At 40.2% G+C, this 17,212-nt stretch overlaps 1 protein-coding gene across 9 annotated transcripts in view; it reads left to right on the top strand.

Annotated features, from left to right (window-relative positions):
• Positions 1-9,274, top strand: part of RAPGEF2 (Rap guanine nucleotide exchange factor 2) — a 183,443-nt gene extending 174,169 nt beyond the window's left edge. For 6 of the 9 annotated variants that reach the window (XM_080589661.1, XM_080589657.1, XM_080589659.1 and 3 more), the window contains 4 exons: positions 780-1,005; positions 2,483-3,042; positions 5,612-5,917; positions 8,499-9,274. In XM_080589661.1, the coding sequence (XP_080445787.1) occupies positions 780-1,005; positions 2,483-3,042; positions 5,612-5,917; positions 8,499-8,545 (1,139 nt within the window). In that variant the 3' untranslated portion in view covers positions 8,546-9,274. Of the gene's footprint in view, positions 1-779; positions 1,006-2,482; positions 3,043-5,611; positions 5,918-7,160 lie in introns of all 9 variants that reach the window. The other 3 variants (XM_080589658.1, XM_080589660.1, XM_080589663.1) reach the window with 1 other exon arrangement.
• The last annotated feature ends 7,938 nt before the right edge of the window (positions 9,275-17,212 follow it).

The raw sequence follows: 17,212 nt of genomic DNA, 5'->3' as shown, positions 1-17,212 counted from the left end.
TTAACTTTTAAGAGCATTCAGCACAAATTTTTCCAACACAAAAACAACAGCTAAATTTGCCTAGGTGACATTTCATAGTTTGCAGATTTTATTGCAGTTTGGCAGTGTTAATGCTACCTCCAAATTACGGTATACTTTTGTTAATACATGATTATTGTCTTTTGGAATATTATTCATTAGCCAAGTACCACAAAGAAAGCTTGAAAACCTTGAATTATTTTTTTTTTAAAAACTTCATTGAAAAAACACTTCAGGCAAGGTACGTAATAAGCAGTCAGCCCAGGCATCTATGCTTCACGTTATATCTGTTGTTCATCTCTGAATTGTATTGTTGGGGAACATGTATGAAGTCTTCTGGATTACATTTAAGCGTTAATCTTGTCCAATGAACTTCTTCTGGTCCAGTCTTGGTGGCAGTGTTTAAATACAGGCTGTTTTTTCATCAGAAGTAAGATTTCATGATGTAGGAACACAAATGAAATGCATTTGAAAATATTTTTGGGGAGGAAAGTAGAGAGTAGAAGGTGAGCAGCTGGTTTCTAAATGAGTAATTCATATTTCCACAGTCTTAAACCTCTTATTAAGAAATAGAGCATACAATATTATAAAGTTAGGCTTCTTGTTTTTTTTGTCTCTTGCAGTGCTGCTTCTGTAAATAAAATCTTATACTTCTGATATACTTCTGATTTACTACTGCTACTGTAGTAAATATTGCCAGCTGCCTGGAGATAGCTGAGCAGGCTTCTAAGAGTCTGATTAACGTCATGTTCTCTTTGCAGGCTATACTTTGGCTCCCAGTGGCACAGTGGATAACTTTTCAGATTCTGGTCACAGCGAAATTTCTTCTAGATCCAGTATTGTCAGCAATTCCTCTTTTGACTCCATGCCAGTCTCCCTGCATGATGAGAGGAGACAGAGGCATTCTGTCAGCATTGTGGAGACAAATCTTGGTGTGGGAAGGATTGATAGAAGGATCATGATTGAACCTGATCAATACAGCTTAGGGTACGAACTTTATTCTTACTTTCATTATATTTGCAAATAGTGTGTGTGTGTGGCATGTTTTTTTCTATATGTCTCTCTCAAATATTCTTTTCTAACCTGCTCTTAAATTCCGCAATTTAAATGCTGAATCTTGTGATAATGCTATTTTTTCTGACAAAAAAAATGTTTTGCCCTCCTGAGCCTGTTACGAGGTCTACAGCAGTAAGACCTAACTTCCAGTAGACCTTATCTGAGCGTTTAGTATTGCTGTAGACTGTCTTCTCATTGTGGCAGACTGGTATTCTAGTCTGTTTCGTTAGGTGAAGAATTAACTGAATTAGATGACAAATTATTGATACAATTATTCAGGGTTCAAGCTGAGAACAGAAATAGCTAGTAATTTTCCAGTCTGTTTTATAGAAAAGTGCAGATTTATCTAACTCAAACATTTTACCCTAAATCTCTCTACTAGTCAACAATAATTGGAAGCTAAAATTCACACTAGGCTGCTGGTTTTCTAGGTAATTTTCTAGGTAATTAAATTCTGTAATGGTGGGTAAGCTAGTGCTGTGGGGAGTTCTCTGAATCTCTGTGAGTGAGTCTTGGTCTGAAAATAATTGGAGCTCTGGCTCCGGTTTAGTCACCAGTTGTTTTTCTGAGCTGTTATTTGGAAGCTTCAGTTCTCTGAATGGTTTCAGGGCTTTTAGTCCTGTGGGGTCTGTGGATGGCAGGCCTGTTCCAAAACGGGCGTAATTCAGCTCTGGGAATCTCAGGCTATGCAAGCTCTTTAATCAGATGTCTTAAATATTTGAAAGACCAGGATCCCAGTCTGTGTTGCAAGCTGCCCTGGAACCCCAAATCCCAGGAGCCCTGATCGCTGCTAAACAAAGCTGACACTTCCTCAGTTTTGCTGCTGCTGTGCAAGTTGATAGTGTCAGCCTTACTCCATCACTGAAAGGCTACGGAGAGCATACTTGTTCTAGGAAGTAACGTGTTTCCAAAACCAATGCTAAAATAAATTTCGTTTGCAAGAAATACTGTAAAGTTGGCATTTGGAGTTTCCTAAGCAGTAAAGGATGTGAAAAGCAGAAGCCTAAACCTGAATTGCAGCCACCTCCTGCTAAGGCTCTGTTTCTGACTTCTGATCCTTTGCTTTGCTTGTCTGGAAAAGCACTAGGAACCTATCTATCAAGGCTGCTTGCTTGCCTTAAAAGGGCTGCTGCAAAGTTAAGATTTTACCTTTTGAAATGGCTCCACTGAAGCGTTAAGTTTCATCAGGATAGCTGTCCAGTAATTATTCTTTTTGGTTTTATTAAGGATGAGCTTGAAGGGGAAGTTTTCTATGCTCAAAATTGAATTAGTCTTTAAAGCAAATAGAATATAAATTGCATCAAAACCTCCAATATACTCGCTTTTTTGTTGATTGTCAGATTCTTTGTGTTTTGCAAGTGAGCTCCGCTTTAACACTGGATTTTTTCTCTCTTCATTGTGCCTCTAGCTCTTATGCACCACTGTCAGAGAACAGAGGCCTGTATGCTGGAGCAACTGTGCTGTCTTCTCCTAGTACAGAAGAACTGTCACAGGATCAGGGGGACAGAGCTTCGCTTGATGCAGCTGACAGTGGCCGTGGTAGCTGGACTTCTTGCTCGAGTGGTTCTCATGACAACATACAAACAATACAGCACCAGAGAAGCTGGGAGACGCTGCCTTTTGGACACGCTCATTTTGATAGTTCAGGCGATGGGGCAGGACTGTGGGCCTCAGGCAGTCATATGGACCAACTGATGTTCCCCGATCATGGCACAAAGTATGGCAGGCAAAGTCAAGGTAGGGAGGGCCTTGATCAAGCACAGTCCAGAGCAAGCTGGGCATCCTCAACAGGCTACTGGGGAGAGGACTCAGAAGGTGACACAGGTACCATAAAGCGGAGGGGTGGGAAGGATGTTTCCATTGAAGCTGAAACCAGTAGCATAACGTCTGTACCAGCAGAGGAGCCAAAACCAGCTCCAGTGCCCACACACGTACCGGCATCATCCAGCAGTACAAAGGGGCTTATTGGTAAGTTCAATTTTGTTTGCCATGAATTACTTTCATTAATTTGTCTATAGTACTTAGTATTGTTCTAAAACTATTTTTCTTTTGTCTGGTATGAGTGTAAAGCAAAACTAAACATTTTGTAGTTTGTCTCAAATTTTGCCCTTTAACTGTGCTTTTATTGCTGGAGGAAATATCACTTATTGTTAATTCTCAGTTCTTGCAGCTCCTTTGTGTTTCAAGAGAGCCTGCCATACATCAAAAAAACTAGCTCAACTGCTGGACAGTGTTTTGAGAAAGTTGATGTATTTAAGTGTCTGTTCTGAAATAAGAATTATGCTTCGCAGTAAGGCTCTGTATTCTATATTTAGATATCTTTATAAATGTGGCCTGATTTATTTTTTTAGAAATGTTTTCCTTTATACATTTGTATGACTTGTCTGATGATTCCTGACTTCTGAATGTTCCTTACTTCTGAAAATGGGGTCACTTTGTGCTTAAATACCAGCTGAGATGTTTCTTTAGGCTGATGAAACTTAAGAGGTTCCAAAGAAATTAGAGCAGAAATGCATTTATAGTCATTCAATAAAGTAAAGATCAGATAAGGTATAAATTAATATAAAGGGGGCTTTGGCAGTGTTTCACATTTTTCTCATATTGTTTCTTCTACATTTTCTCATATTGTTCCTTCTACACATCCCAGATATCCTTGGGCCATCTGAGACCTCTGCTGGTTTTTTTTTTTTTTTTTTTTTTGCTTCTTTCATTCTTTTCCTTCCCCTTTGCTGTGGGTGCCTTTCCTCACCTTAATATGAAGAGCGATCTACAAGCCATTTTACCATGACATAGATGAAAAAGTCTGCCAGATTAAGGTCACGCTGAGACCATTGTGATAAACTGCTTTTCCATTTTCAGCCAAAGTATATTGCTTAGCAATGGCCCATTGCCTCAAAGCTTGGGTGCAGATCTGAATCCCTGAACTATGAAGAGAAAGAAGCTCTTCAGTTCAGTACTCGAGGTTCTGATTTGTGACAGTCTCTAATTTTACTCTTTGATGCACTTGGTTTCCACCAGAATGTGGAACAAGCATGCTTCCAAACTTGTCTCTCAAGGCAGTGCTTAGCACTACATTTTTAGACTTCAGAGAATGTGAAAGTGATCTGAAAATGGCAGCTGCATGCTTCCATGCACTTCAGTACTATTCACTATCCTGCAAATGTTGCTCTGGGTATCACTGATCTCTTGCTATACTTCAACGGATTTTTTTTTTCCTACAGAATTTCTTCTGTATCAAAATTGCTTTTCAGAAATCTCATTTAAATAAAATTTCTCAGAATTCTTTCATGTTACTTTGCTTGGTTAAAAGAATTTGTCCAAGAAATATATTTGGATTCCATTTGGATTTCCATTTGTTTTTGCTAATAGCAAGGCGTTTTTTATCTGTAAAATCCCACCAGCCCGATAGCACCAGTCAGTTTTAAGCTTGTAGTGCCCTTTCAGTCGATTTCATACTGCATAATGCAGGGTGATATTGTCCTCATCACTTGTGCAAGAATATAGGATGTGACAAGCCAGGGAAAGTAAATTTGCTGTGCTAGAGTTTTTTTCCTGCTGTGTTTGCCTTTGTACTGGAAGTTAAGTGATCATGTTAAAGAGCTAGACCCACTAAAAGTGTTCAGGATTAAAGTCCAAATTAATTGGTTTAAATATATAATTCCAAAATACAGAGTCATAAAAACCAATGTCTATCTGCTCTGTTCCTAAAGGTGTTTAAAATTCTTAATCGCTGTTTCCTCCCTTGAAATTCTTTGCAAGAGTGAACTTATAAGCATGCCCAGAGTTAAGTCTTATTCAGGTAAACTTAAGCCTCAGTGAGATCCACAAACTAATTGATGGTCTCCACTTCTCCTGTGCAAAATGTTATTCAATCATTGTTCTTATGGGAATGCTCTGAAGGTTTAATTTTGTGGAGATTACAACTGTATGAACAGTGGACAGCGAAAGCATGAGAAGGACATCCATTTCTATTATCTCTTGAAATTGTAGCTTATGTCTTATTTAGGAAGATTTTTATGATGAAATAATGTCAGGTCCTTGTCTTTTTTTTTTTCTTCCCTGCAAGATGCTAAAAACAAGACATTTAGGGACAAAGCCAATCTTCAGGATTAATATAGTCATGCATTTGGGGAGCTGCCAGTGTTCCTGATGGCTGCCACTTGTGTAGACTCCTTGAGTTGTTTACATCACTGGTCTCTGTGAACAGTAGATGTCTTATTTGATGTAATTGGTGGAACAGCTTCAGCTGCCAACTTTGAGCAAACTCCTCTTGTAATTTGGTGAATTTTATTGAACTACTTCACCACTGGAAGGATATCTATATCCTGTGTATGTTGTATGTTCTATGCTTTCTTGCGTGGTTTACTTCTCAAGATATCATTATCTATTGTAGAGTATTTAACTTTTATCCTTCTTCAGGATTTTTCTTCCTGGGAACTTGAGTTTGTTGCTGTTTAACTCTCACTGTTTATTTTTCTTAAAGCAGTTTTCTTATTATCTCTTAAAATAATGTTTGCTTTTTCTTTTTTTCCTGCAGCACGAAAAGAGGGTCGGTATCGGGAACCACCTCCAACTCCTCCTGGTTATGTAGGAATACCTATTGCTGAGTTTGCAGAAGGTGTTTCCCATCCAACCAGAAAGCCTCCAGATTACAACATAGCACTTCAGAGGTCTAGAATGGTGGCACGGACATGTGAGACCCATGGGACGTCAGCTCAACAGCAGCAGTCGCATGGCCATTCAACTAGCAGGCCTGTGAACAAACCTCAGTGGCACAAACCAAACGAGTCAGATCCACGTCTTGCTCACTATCAGTCTCAAGGGTTTTCCACAGAGGAAGATGGTAAATTTTTAATTGTTAGATTTTGAATGTGCTGCATGCAGAAATGTTCAATCTTTTCACAGACACAAAGCAGGTTACACAGTAGAAATTCTTGCCATAATTTGAGCTCTTCCATCTTTCAAACCTTGCTGTTCGTTTACTTTTGGAAGGGGAGAGTTCATCTAAAACATTTAAAATTTGGAATGTAGGTCCACCTGAATCTTCTTGGACAGCCAAGCGGTTGACTTAGACAACTTCTCTGGAGGCGCCTATGTTCCAGGTAAAATCCTGGTTGCCATAAAAGTAAATAATGTTTGGCACTAGCCGTGCATTTAATAGTCAAAAGACTTATTCTGGTCTACAGAAATACCTGCCCCAGAGAGTGTCCTTGGTCAGGTTTAGATGGATAGTCACTCAGCACTCTAGCTGAAACTATTACAGTTGTGGACACTGGGTATTCCACGTCAACTGCTTCACGTAACCAGCCCACTATGATTTTACTATCTCGCTTGCCAAAGTGTGTTTGTATCTTTATGCTTTAGCTCGGCTATTGCGATATAAAGACCATGCAGACATAATCTTTCTGTTTTTCTGTGGAGTGCGAGTGTAGCTGGATTACATCTTCAGAACTAGATGCTCACAATTTAGGCAGGGTATTGCCCAAATGACGTGTCTGAATCTTTGATGCTTTGTTTTGCTTAATGGTAGAAAGGCTAACCTTCCCCTTCCCTCCCTAACTGCTTAGTTACTAAAGCTTTATGTGCAGGATGAAATCCAATTGAACATGATGAAAAAGATGAGGCTTCTTTAACAGAATTACCTCAAACTTTTAAGAGTTCCCATGGTAGTTTGGGAATTTTAATTGTTTTTTATCAGTAACAACTAAAGCTGTGCTCAATTTTTATGCAATCTTAATTTAAATAAATCAGTAGAAAATAGTAATTTCTGGCAGATATTTCCAGGGAAAAATGTAGGAACAGCTTTATGAAGCTGTTAGATATCTAGGGGTAGCTGTTGTGTTCTCAGGCTGAGGAACTGCACCTAGCTCAGTTAGAGCAATTGTCTTATTTTTTTTGAGAACAGAATTTCAAAGAGGTACTTTTCATGAGACCTGAAATATAAAGTTATTTAGATTTGTTTTTAAATATATACCTAAACAAAAGGAATGGAAAGCGCGTGAACGTAGTACAGGTTGTTTCATTCAGTAGCAGTCTTGTTCTGCGTGAACTAAATGATATTTTCCCCTATCCTATTGTGTTTGCAGAAGATGAACAAGTCTCTGCTGTGTAAGACTTGGGGCTTTTCTGGATCCAGAGTGAGCCACCTTAAAGGAGAGCACAAGAAGACGTCCCTAGAATAGGAGCCTTGGAACTATAGTTAAAGGATGGTGGACCTGTTTGCCTCCTTCCCTGCCTTAAAGCAGCATGGGGCTTCTTCCTCTGCCCCTCCCCTCTGTCCCCTCTCCCCTTGCATGTGAAATACTGTGAAGAAATCGCCCTGGCACTTTTCAAACTGTGTTGCTTGAAATGCACAGTGCAGCAATCTCCAAGCTACCACTGTCGCTGTCTGCCACATCACACAGTATCATTCCAAATTCCAAGATCATCACATCAGGATGATAACTCTGGCTGCACTTCCCAATGCCTGGAAGGGTTTTTAAATCTTCCTTTTCGATTTTAATCGCAACCCTAGCACTTAGTCTCGTTGGGATAACGGGATAAGCTAGTTGTCAATTTACATTAGGCCTTTAACCTACAAAGAGAAACGCATTGAAATCCTTCAAGGAGGCAGTGCTTATTTGCTTGTTTACAATGCCTTTGTTACAATTTTGTATGTTTGTGTTCTGAAATCAAATACTGCGTCTGCATAGTAACTACAGTATTATTTCGTACCTGTAAGTAGGGTTGCCAGCCTGAGCTCCCGGACAGGATATTGCTATCACGTGGCCGAGCAGGGCAGAAGGGAAGGCAGAGGTTGCAGGACACGGCCTTTCCTGACCATCTCGCTTCACCCATAGCGTGCCCCACCCTGGGACCTCCAAAATGTGTGCCTGTTAGCAGGAACGGCACCAGCAGCCAGGTCTAGTGTCAGTGCAGCACCGCGCGTGTGCACCTACCTACCCAGTGAAGGACCAGAGGACGCTGTGTCTCCCATACCTGTGCCTTGTGGAATACAGGACGGCATGCTCTAAACAGCGTCCCATTCTAACGAGACAGACGGCAACCCCACCTTTAAGTTATATATTATTTTTATTTTATTTTTTTAACTATATAGTAGTTATATTGAAAGAGAAATTAACTGGATAACATTGCAGTGAAGGCAAGCTGGGATGTCACAGCTCCTGTCAGCTGTTAATACTGATTTAATAACCTCCACCTTGACTTTGGCATTAGGGGATAAACAAGCCTTTAAGGAAAGAAAAATAACCCGTTTAGATATGTCAGCCTTTGCAATGCAGAAATAGTCACAACTGTTAATGGCTTTGTGGAACACTGCATGTGTAGAGAAGGCCAATGTGTAGCAACCACCTGCTCACAGCTGCTATTAACCCTATAATGACTGAAATGACCCTCCCCTCTATTTTTGTGTTGTTTTTGCACAGACTCCGGAGAAGTGAAGGCTGCCAATCCGAGTAGTACTCAAATGTGAGGAACTGCTGGTCTTGGATTTTTTTTTTTCCATTGAACTCAGCTGATCATATTGATCAGTAGATAAACGTAAATAGCTTCAACTTTTAAAGATCAAATTGCAGTGTTTTTTCACTGTATCAAGCAAATGTCAGTGCTTTATTTAATTCTCTCTCCTGTAATCATAGCTTTTGTCTATTTGCTTATATATCACATTGTCAATTATGCATTTGTAATTTTACATGTAATATGCATTATTTGCCAGTTTTATTCTCAAGGCTATGGACCTCATGTGCATATAGAAATACAGAATCCTAGCTCTATCACAAGTTGCACAAATGTTATATAAGCATTAAGTAATTGTAGACCATAGGACTGCTAATCTCAGTTCGCTCTGTGATGTCAAGTGCAGAATGTACAATTAACTGGTGATTTCCTCATACTTTTGATACTACTTGTACCTGTATGTCTTTTAGAAAGACATTGGTGGAGTCTGTATCCCTTTTGTATTTTTAATACAATAATTGTACATATTGGTTATATTTTTGTTGAAAATGGTAGAAATGTACTATGTTTATGCTTCTACATCCAGTTTGTATGAAGCTGGAAAATAAATAAATATAACATTAATGAAGTCCATATTGATTCTTATGCATTTTACATGTTCCACATACTTGAACAAATTTATGAAAAAATTTTACTTCTCTGTGTATTAATAATTAAAGGGACATTGCCAAGTGATGCGGGCAAACTATTGGTGTGGAGTTTTTCTTCATGTAGTTACGCTGCTGTTGGTATGTGTACTGCTGAATGAGAGTGAGTGAAACATTGTGTGTCCCCACCAGAAACATTTGAGAAGCTGAAAGGAGGGGTTCCTAGAGGAATGGTCTTACGTACATATAGCATGTAAACAGTTTTAAAGGCAGGATCATGTTGATTTGGTATTCTGTATGGTGTGAAAGTAAAGAACGCATGTTGTAAAATGTGGGTAGGGAGAAGTATGGAAAATGATCCATTGGAGTTTTTACTGGAAAAGGTATTTCAAGTAATAAAGGTTACCCAGTAGCCTCCCCAGCAATAAAAGTTCATGTTAAACACAATTCAATGTCAAATCAGTAGGTTTTTTTTCAGATGTTAGATTGTTTCATTATTTTCAGTAGTATAGGATACTGGTTTAAAATGTCGCTGCTAAAGCCTTTATCAGCTATATCTCACTTAACTTAAAATGTTTGACAGGCATTGTTTCCAAGTTTAAAAATAATTTATTGGGGGGAAAAAAGATTTATATACAATAAATATATTTTTAGATAATAAAAAATATCATCTGTATAGATTTAATTGTTCATAACATTACTCTAGAAACGTTCCACGCTTAAAGCAATGATAAGCTAGTTAAAAAGGATTGGGAGATATAGGACTCATATAAATACTCTCTTTTCATCACTGGAATCTCTAGTGCTGTAAGGGGAAGTTACAGAGAGTATTAGCTTTGTGTGGTGTGCATGGGTGGAAGTAATCTTAGCTAGTCTGTGGTTAATGCTTGTTGGGTAAATTTCAACGATCTAGAGAAATGTCGTTGGTTATGACGTTAATAGAGTGAAAGTACATTTTCACATATTTTATCTGCAAGTTTGGCCTTTGGTAATATTAAAGGTGCATTGTTAGGGAAATAATTTCTTCTTGTCAACTTTGAGGTATGTGAACTGTTTGCATGTGTCAACTTTTTTCTGGGCACTTTGTGTAACGTTGAATTAGGCAGCATTCCCTCTCCTCCTGCTTATGCCTGCCTTCTGTAATGCATACTGTTTCACAATACTGTAATTCATCCTGTGTTTAGAACACATTATGTAGAGATAGCCTCAACACTCATCCAGTACAGATGGCTTAATTCATTGTGGATTGGGAGATGAGTGCTTACCACAGAAACCAATTCAGTAGAAGTGAAGGTATGAGTTGTGAGATAGATTTTATAGTTGCTCAAGAGCATTCACTCTGAATTTTGTATTTAACTGTGCAGATGCAGGAAGATGAGGAAAAGTGTACCACTGATTGCTGGGATTTGGTGTTGCATTAACAAATTGCAAAAGACAAATATAAGAAAAATTTTCTGTCTGCAGAAGTGTCATTCAGTATCTGTACCTTTTTATAACTTCTAACTGAAACTTGTTGAGGTGAAGGCTACATCTTTATTCTGTACATTAAGCACTGGAGTCAGCTGTAAATGTCATGAAAGCTGAGGTATTACATGTACTGCTTCACTGGACTAACCTTGGTCATCTGAAGTATGCTCGCTTTATTTTTATAAATCCGTGACTAAAATACTGGGTCCACCTAAAGTACAGAGCACTTTCTACTTAATATGTTTTTAAAAGATGATAACGCTCTGTTTGCTTCAAAATAGGTGGGAAATGAAGCAAGTTCCAGACTTCCTGTCTCATATGGACTGTACAATAGTTGAGATAAAATCAGCTCTGGGGAATACAAGTAATTACAAGTATTTGATACTTCTGTATTACCTGATACATGATGAAACCTCAAGAAGAATTCTGTGGACAGCGCTTGTGTAGTACCACCAGCCTCTTTAGTATCCATTAAATGACACAGATCTATTGTGGAAAATATGAACATCGTTAAAATTACTCGGAAAATTGAGTCACTCAGGAGAAAGCAGCCATCTGAGATGATCAGTGTATTTTGGCCACCTATCCTTAGGTCATCCTTGGAGTAAGTTTCTACAGTCTTGCATGTGAAAATGGCATGCTTTGAGAGAAGGCTGGGAGTGAAAGTACGTTTATTACTGATGTGAAATGGAAGTCAATTACTTTGTTTTCCCCTGAAAATGTGATAAATGAAAGCTTTTACTGGGATATGAAAATCTTCAAAGCTTTGTGTGTTCATATACAGCAACTATCCCAGAATAAGTAGGTATGCCCTAGGTACAAGAATATCAGCTAGTATTTAAATTTCTAAATTGACACAATTATATTACAGGAACAAGCCAGGAAGCTATAAATCTTGAGGGCATTCAACTATTGGCAACCTCAAACTGCATAATCTAAACTGATACAGTTCAAGGAAAAAAAAAAAAACAAAAATAAAAATCGTTACTTGCCCCAGGGTCAGTAGCTGTAGCACAGATAAATTGCCTTAGGTGTTGTGCTCAATCTTTTTTGAGGCTTATCTCATCACTGGAGGGATATGAGGGATTTTTTTACTGCTTTCTATTGAGTTTTGTGTAACAAATAAGATCTTCCGAGCTGTGGCTTTGTCTAAGAGGAGGTAGTTTGCGTGACCCCATTATGGCATTGCTTCCTTCTTGTCTGTGGTCCATACCCAAGTGAAATGTCGGGAGCTGCATTGATAAAAAGCAAATTTTCAGTCCTTGGGCCTGCTTTTTCAAAATCAATGTACAATTAGGAAGAGGTGTTCTGATTCAATAACGAAGGGGAACCCTTGTGTAATCCCCCAAGACATGTTTGGTGTTGGGACGAGCAGGCCTCTGGTGCTGCTTTTCTGAAGGGGGAAGGCTCTTCACAGCCCCCTAGTCAAAAGGTAAGGAGCATACATGTACCTCTTCAAATGCCTACGCTACTCTCACCTCGTGTTCTTTAAGCAGAGTACCTCTCTTCTTCTGTTCTTGCTTTCTCGTCAGAATAAGCTAAGCATCAATAGGACAGGTAGGGGAGTGGAAAAGCCTTTCTGAATCTTGAATGTTTTTAGTTTTTTACTGTACATGTCCCAAACTGCTCTTTTTAAGTGCTTTGTTGACTAAGGCCGGGTATCTTTGGCTGCTTCTCCCCAGCACAAATGTGCTTTTCCTCCTCTCCTGCCTCCTTTGTTGTTCTTCAGATGCAGTTCTCCTGCCTTGTTGACCTCTTCCTGTTGCTTTATTAGCTGCCTGCTCACAGCTTCTCTGTGCTTCCTTGCAGAACACGGTACCACCCATTTCCTTCCTTCCCAAATGGGGCCTGTATATGGGCCTCAGAAACAATGGACGGAGGCAGCACTTTGGTGCTCAGAAAGCTTGAAAGGAGCGCACCACCCAGGGCAGGGCAAGTTTCAGGCTTCGTTTCTTTGTGTGCATATACATAGCCCTTTTCCCCAATTGTTTTCCCGAAAGCTGGTTGTTCAGCGCCCTATAGATAACCATAGCATAATGCTTGCTTTGTACTTACAGTAGTTACGACCTGATGAATGTAGACTGCTTCGACTTGCTGAAGACTACCAGAAACAACGAGAGGGGAGCTTAGGGCCCATGGTGGGAGCTGGGGAGGGTAGGTCAGGGGTGCTGTGGTTCTGGTCAGGCTTCTCTAGTCCAAACAGGGACCCTTACAATGTACAAAGCTCTGGTGTGTAATTAACAGGGTCTAGTCTGATTCTTAAAAAAAAATAATTATATATGTATATATATTTATGCTGCTTTTAATCATGTTTGACCAATATACGTTCTCTCTAGAAAAGCATGTTTCTTCCCAAATTAGTGTTGGAGAACTTGTGCTGTTACAGACCCGTACAGGACTGCAGTTCCCTCATTGCAGGTACCGCAGCGTTGCTTGGCTGGGGGGTCTCCGCTCTCACACTGGCACCTCGCAGGTGGTCGGCCCTGCAGAGGGGTGGGCAGTGGTGCTCAGTTGGGGTGAAGCTTTCTGCTTGGGTCTTTTTCCCTCTCTTTGCTGGACCTGGCACGTGACAGGCTTATTTAATGCTTCTGAAGTCTTCTCATATCTCCTGCAGTTCCTTGTATCTCCTGCAGTTCCTTGGAGGCTGTTTCTAGTTCCTGGATGTATAAGCCTGCCCACCTGCTGGGGTTAAGGAGCCAATGGGATACATCCTCCTCTTCTTGTGGCATATAAGCGGGATGTAATGTGCCAATTGCAGTCAGTTGGAGCAGCTTGCAAATCCTAATAGCTACTGAATAGCTGAATGAGTGTCTTTGGGTATTTAGTATTGCACATTTCCATTTCCTTTAGGAGATTGGGCTAAGGCTTGCAAACATCAGCAAGTGTCCTGTAAAGCAATATTGCAGCCTATTTTAATTTCATTTCCCCAGGTATCTCTGGCAGGCATTCGAAGTTATGTCTGCAGTTCCCTTCACATTACCTTTGCATTAGGCACATGAAAATGTCCTCACTGGTGGGCAAGGCTCCGTTAAAGACTTATTTTTATATCTGGTTGGCACCTTGAGGACAAATATTTTCAAAATCTCTCTCCACGTGCAGAGTGTAGTTACTCTCTTTATTCAGTCAGTTGATATCACCTGTAATTATCACTAACTGGGATGGGTTGGCTTAGTGTTTGCTTAAATTGCTTGGATCTGATGCAGACACTGCTTTGGTGTCTTTACAACTGCTGGCCTGGGGTTAAGTGCCTGATTGCAGCAATTTTGCCTTTGTTTTCCAGGATTGGTTTTTGTCTTTGAGGGCAATGAGTTCTTCCTGATGCAGGTGTTGTGCACTCCATCTTTTTAAATCTTTTCAGACCTCTGAGCTGCTGGGGTGTCATGGTACGTTGTTTGGGTTTTGATTTTATTTTTTTCTCAGCTATTATATGAATCATTTGTCAGGTTTGGGGTCATTGGGGTTTCTGAATTTGCATGGTCTAACTGAAATCAGGAGTACGTGTTGTAGTACCTGCAGTGTCAGCCTTTTTTTTCTTCTTGGTTGTGAATTTGTCCTTGGTTGTAAAGTTGCCCTGATGAGTGTGTCCTTGTAATTTTAATAGCTTTGGTTGAAATTTCATTTTCTTTTGCCTGCTGTTGAAGAAATCAGCACAGCTGAATGCATTTGCTGCCAGCTGTTGTGTTGGTATTCTGTTCCTCTGCATCTGGTGGTAGTCCAAGTGTCACAAACATTTTTCCCCCCCTGTTTTGAAGCAAGCTAATGCTATATGCACACTATACACTCAACACATAAATGGGCTTATCTTGGGCATGCTCTCATTTGCAATAGTCAGTGTCTTCTGGCCAACAAGCAGGATATTTTCCCTTGAAGATGCTTCTCAGCATGTAGGCAAATGGATATGAAATAAATTGTTGATTTTTTTTTCCCCTGTATCCTGAGAAGTCCTGGCTTGTACAGTTATAATTCCTCATACAGTTCACAGGTGCCTGAATAACTTACTGTTGCTCATGGCAGCTGGTCCTATGCTTTCTTTAGTCCCTATTTGCAGTCTTTGCAACATGGAGAATGCATAACTGCATGTTGCTGGCATTCTCTGGGCTTCACATCATGGAAAGGAGAAATGTGCTCATTTGTAATCAATAGAACAATGATCATGCTGTGTTTTTTAGCAAGATTTATGTAAGAAAAGGTTATAGACAGTCCATTCAGTTCAGTGATCTACCTTTATTTCGCCCCCTCCCTGATGTTGCGGCTATATTACCCGGTGTTTCAAGACTGTTTCATTAAGATGCAGACCTGAGTTGTATTTCATTCTAGTGAGCATTCCCAAGTGACTCACTATCTACTTTTCCCAGAGCAGAAAGCTCCAGTTGAACTCACCCCGCAGCAATTGGCGCTCTGTAAGTGAGAGGGTCTTGCCCTCAGCCCCCGTGGGCATTTATGAAGGTTTTCTCTCGACGTGGGTCACCAGCAAACAGCATCGTGCTTGAAAGCATGAGCTTTTAAGGATTTCCGATGCCCTGAAAGTGCACGTAAATAAAAGGCGGAGGAAGAAGGCAAATTGCTGGCCTGCTGAAAGCAGTCGTGTCCCCCCTGCCTGCCGAGCGAGCTGCTTGACAGTGGTTCAGCTTCCCATGGCACGAGGGGCTGTGGGCTCTCTCATGGGCTGTCCCATTTCCAGCACGTCGCGAATCCCTGCCAGTTCTGTGTCCTTGCTGAGGACAAGGGCACGGAGCTCATTTAGCCCAGTGATCAGTGGTGATCTTTGTGATTATTTGTCTAGGTTCACCACATAAATTGCTGTTGCTACTGTTTGGGGCTCGTAGGTTAATGTTTTATATGTTATTTTACTGCTTTCCTTCTCCCTTCAGCTGTAGTTCTTAGGATCTTTGTGAATTTAGCCCGTACCAATATTTAATATGAGCTGTTGCTGCATCGTGTCAGCACAAGCTGCCCTTCAGTCCCCTCCCCACTTCACTTTCACTTACCACATCTAACCTGGGTGCTTAATTTAGACTGAAAGCCCTCTGAGAAAGGCAATATGCATTTGTAAAATAATATCAGCGGATAACTTTTATTTATTTTCCTAACAAAGATGACTTTTTTCTTTCTGGAAGTGTGGTCTGCATTGCCAAGGTTTAAAACATAAATTATTAAATTAAAGATACACACTTAAACAGTTAAACCCAGAACAAAACAAAAACCACTGCTTGCTCAGTGAAGGTCACCTTCTTTCACCTGAAATATTATTTTGTAAATGAAATGTGCTGGGATTTTAGAAACATGGAATTGGCCAGATGTACGCAATCAATACCTTTCACAAATCTGCTAAAAATATGTACTTAATAGAATGCTGCATGCTGATGACATAGCAGTTATTCCTGTTACAATAAATTGCGCTTTTGAAGACGAATGTTCAGCTAAATTTTTTGACCTCTTACCCCACCTTATACTTAGGGAAGAAAAATAGTGACGGAATGACTGTGACTTGTGTTGTTACAGTGGTCTGGAGAGCGTGTACAGATATAATACTCATTTCAATCTTCACCTTTTACCTGTTACAAGCAATGACTTTAGCACTTCCAGCTTCTCATTACCAAATGGCATGTTTCATCTCAAGGAGATGGGTGTACAAGGAAAGTAATTAGCCCAAGGCACAGGGTGGACATCACGCAGACCTCACCTTCTCTCAGTAATCTGGGTACGTTCGTGTTCTGGCCAAACCACAAACGCGCAGACCACAGAGAGTACACACAAAAAAATTTCGAATGCACTTAGTTTTCGCAAGAAGGTGTGGCAGTAATTCTTTCACCAGTAGTGTTACAAGTGTCAATCAGGTAAGATCAGATGTCTTTTTTTGCCATAAATTAGTGATAAAAATAATCCCAAACTAATATACAGAACAAAGTACAATTCAGGGAACAGGGTATAAAAATGATGAGAAAATTGCTCCTTAAATTGTGTCATGGGAAGTAACACCACGAGAACAGTTCTGGAACTTTGTGCTTTAAAATCAGAATTCCTGTGTTCGTAAAGATCAAGTTTGTTTATAGGTTGACAGGGTGATTCTGTCTGCTGATCATTACTTTGAGCCCTTTTAAGGTCTTGCTGAGATAATATTACTTACTACCTAAGAGGCAGTGATTATAAACCATCTGTGTCTACGGCATTTACAGATGGGCAGAGTGCAGGGGCAACAAAAACAAAAGACACTTAATTTAATTTCTACAACATTTGCAGCTGAAGGGCTTGGCACCTTGTTTCTGTCACCCAGCTCTTGCAGGGAGAGGTGGAGAAGTCAAAGCCCAGAGGGTAATGCTGTTTCCAGTGATCTAGGAGGGAAGGCTGAGGGCTGCGTCTTCGTGTCTGCTAGAGACATCGTGTGCTGATTCTGCGGTATTGCACGTCTTCTGGGGGTGCCTAAAAAGCACATTTTGTGATTTCTGTTTGTGGAAGTGTTGAAGTGTTGCATGTCTCTCATTCCTCGCCACAACCCCCCCCCCCCCCCCCCCCCAAAAAAAAAAAAAAAAAAGAAAAGATCCTTCTTTTCCTTCTAATGATGCTGCTGG

Source organism: Anser brachyrhynchus (genome assembly GCF_964034855.1).
Source record: "Anser brachyrhynchus genome assembly, chromosome: 4".
In the NCBI taxonomy this organism is placed as follows: Eukaryota; Metazoa; Chordata; class Aves; order Anseriformes; family Anatidae; genus Anser; species Anser brachyrhynchus.
Note: the sequence above shows the minus strand (reverse complement) of the source record. Positions and strands in the feature narration are given on the sequence as shown.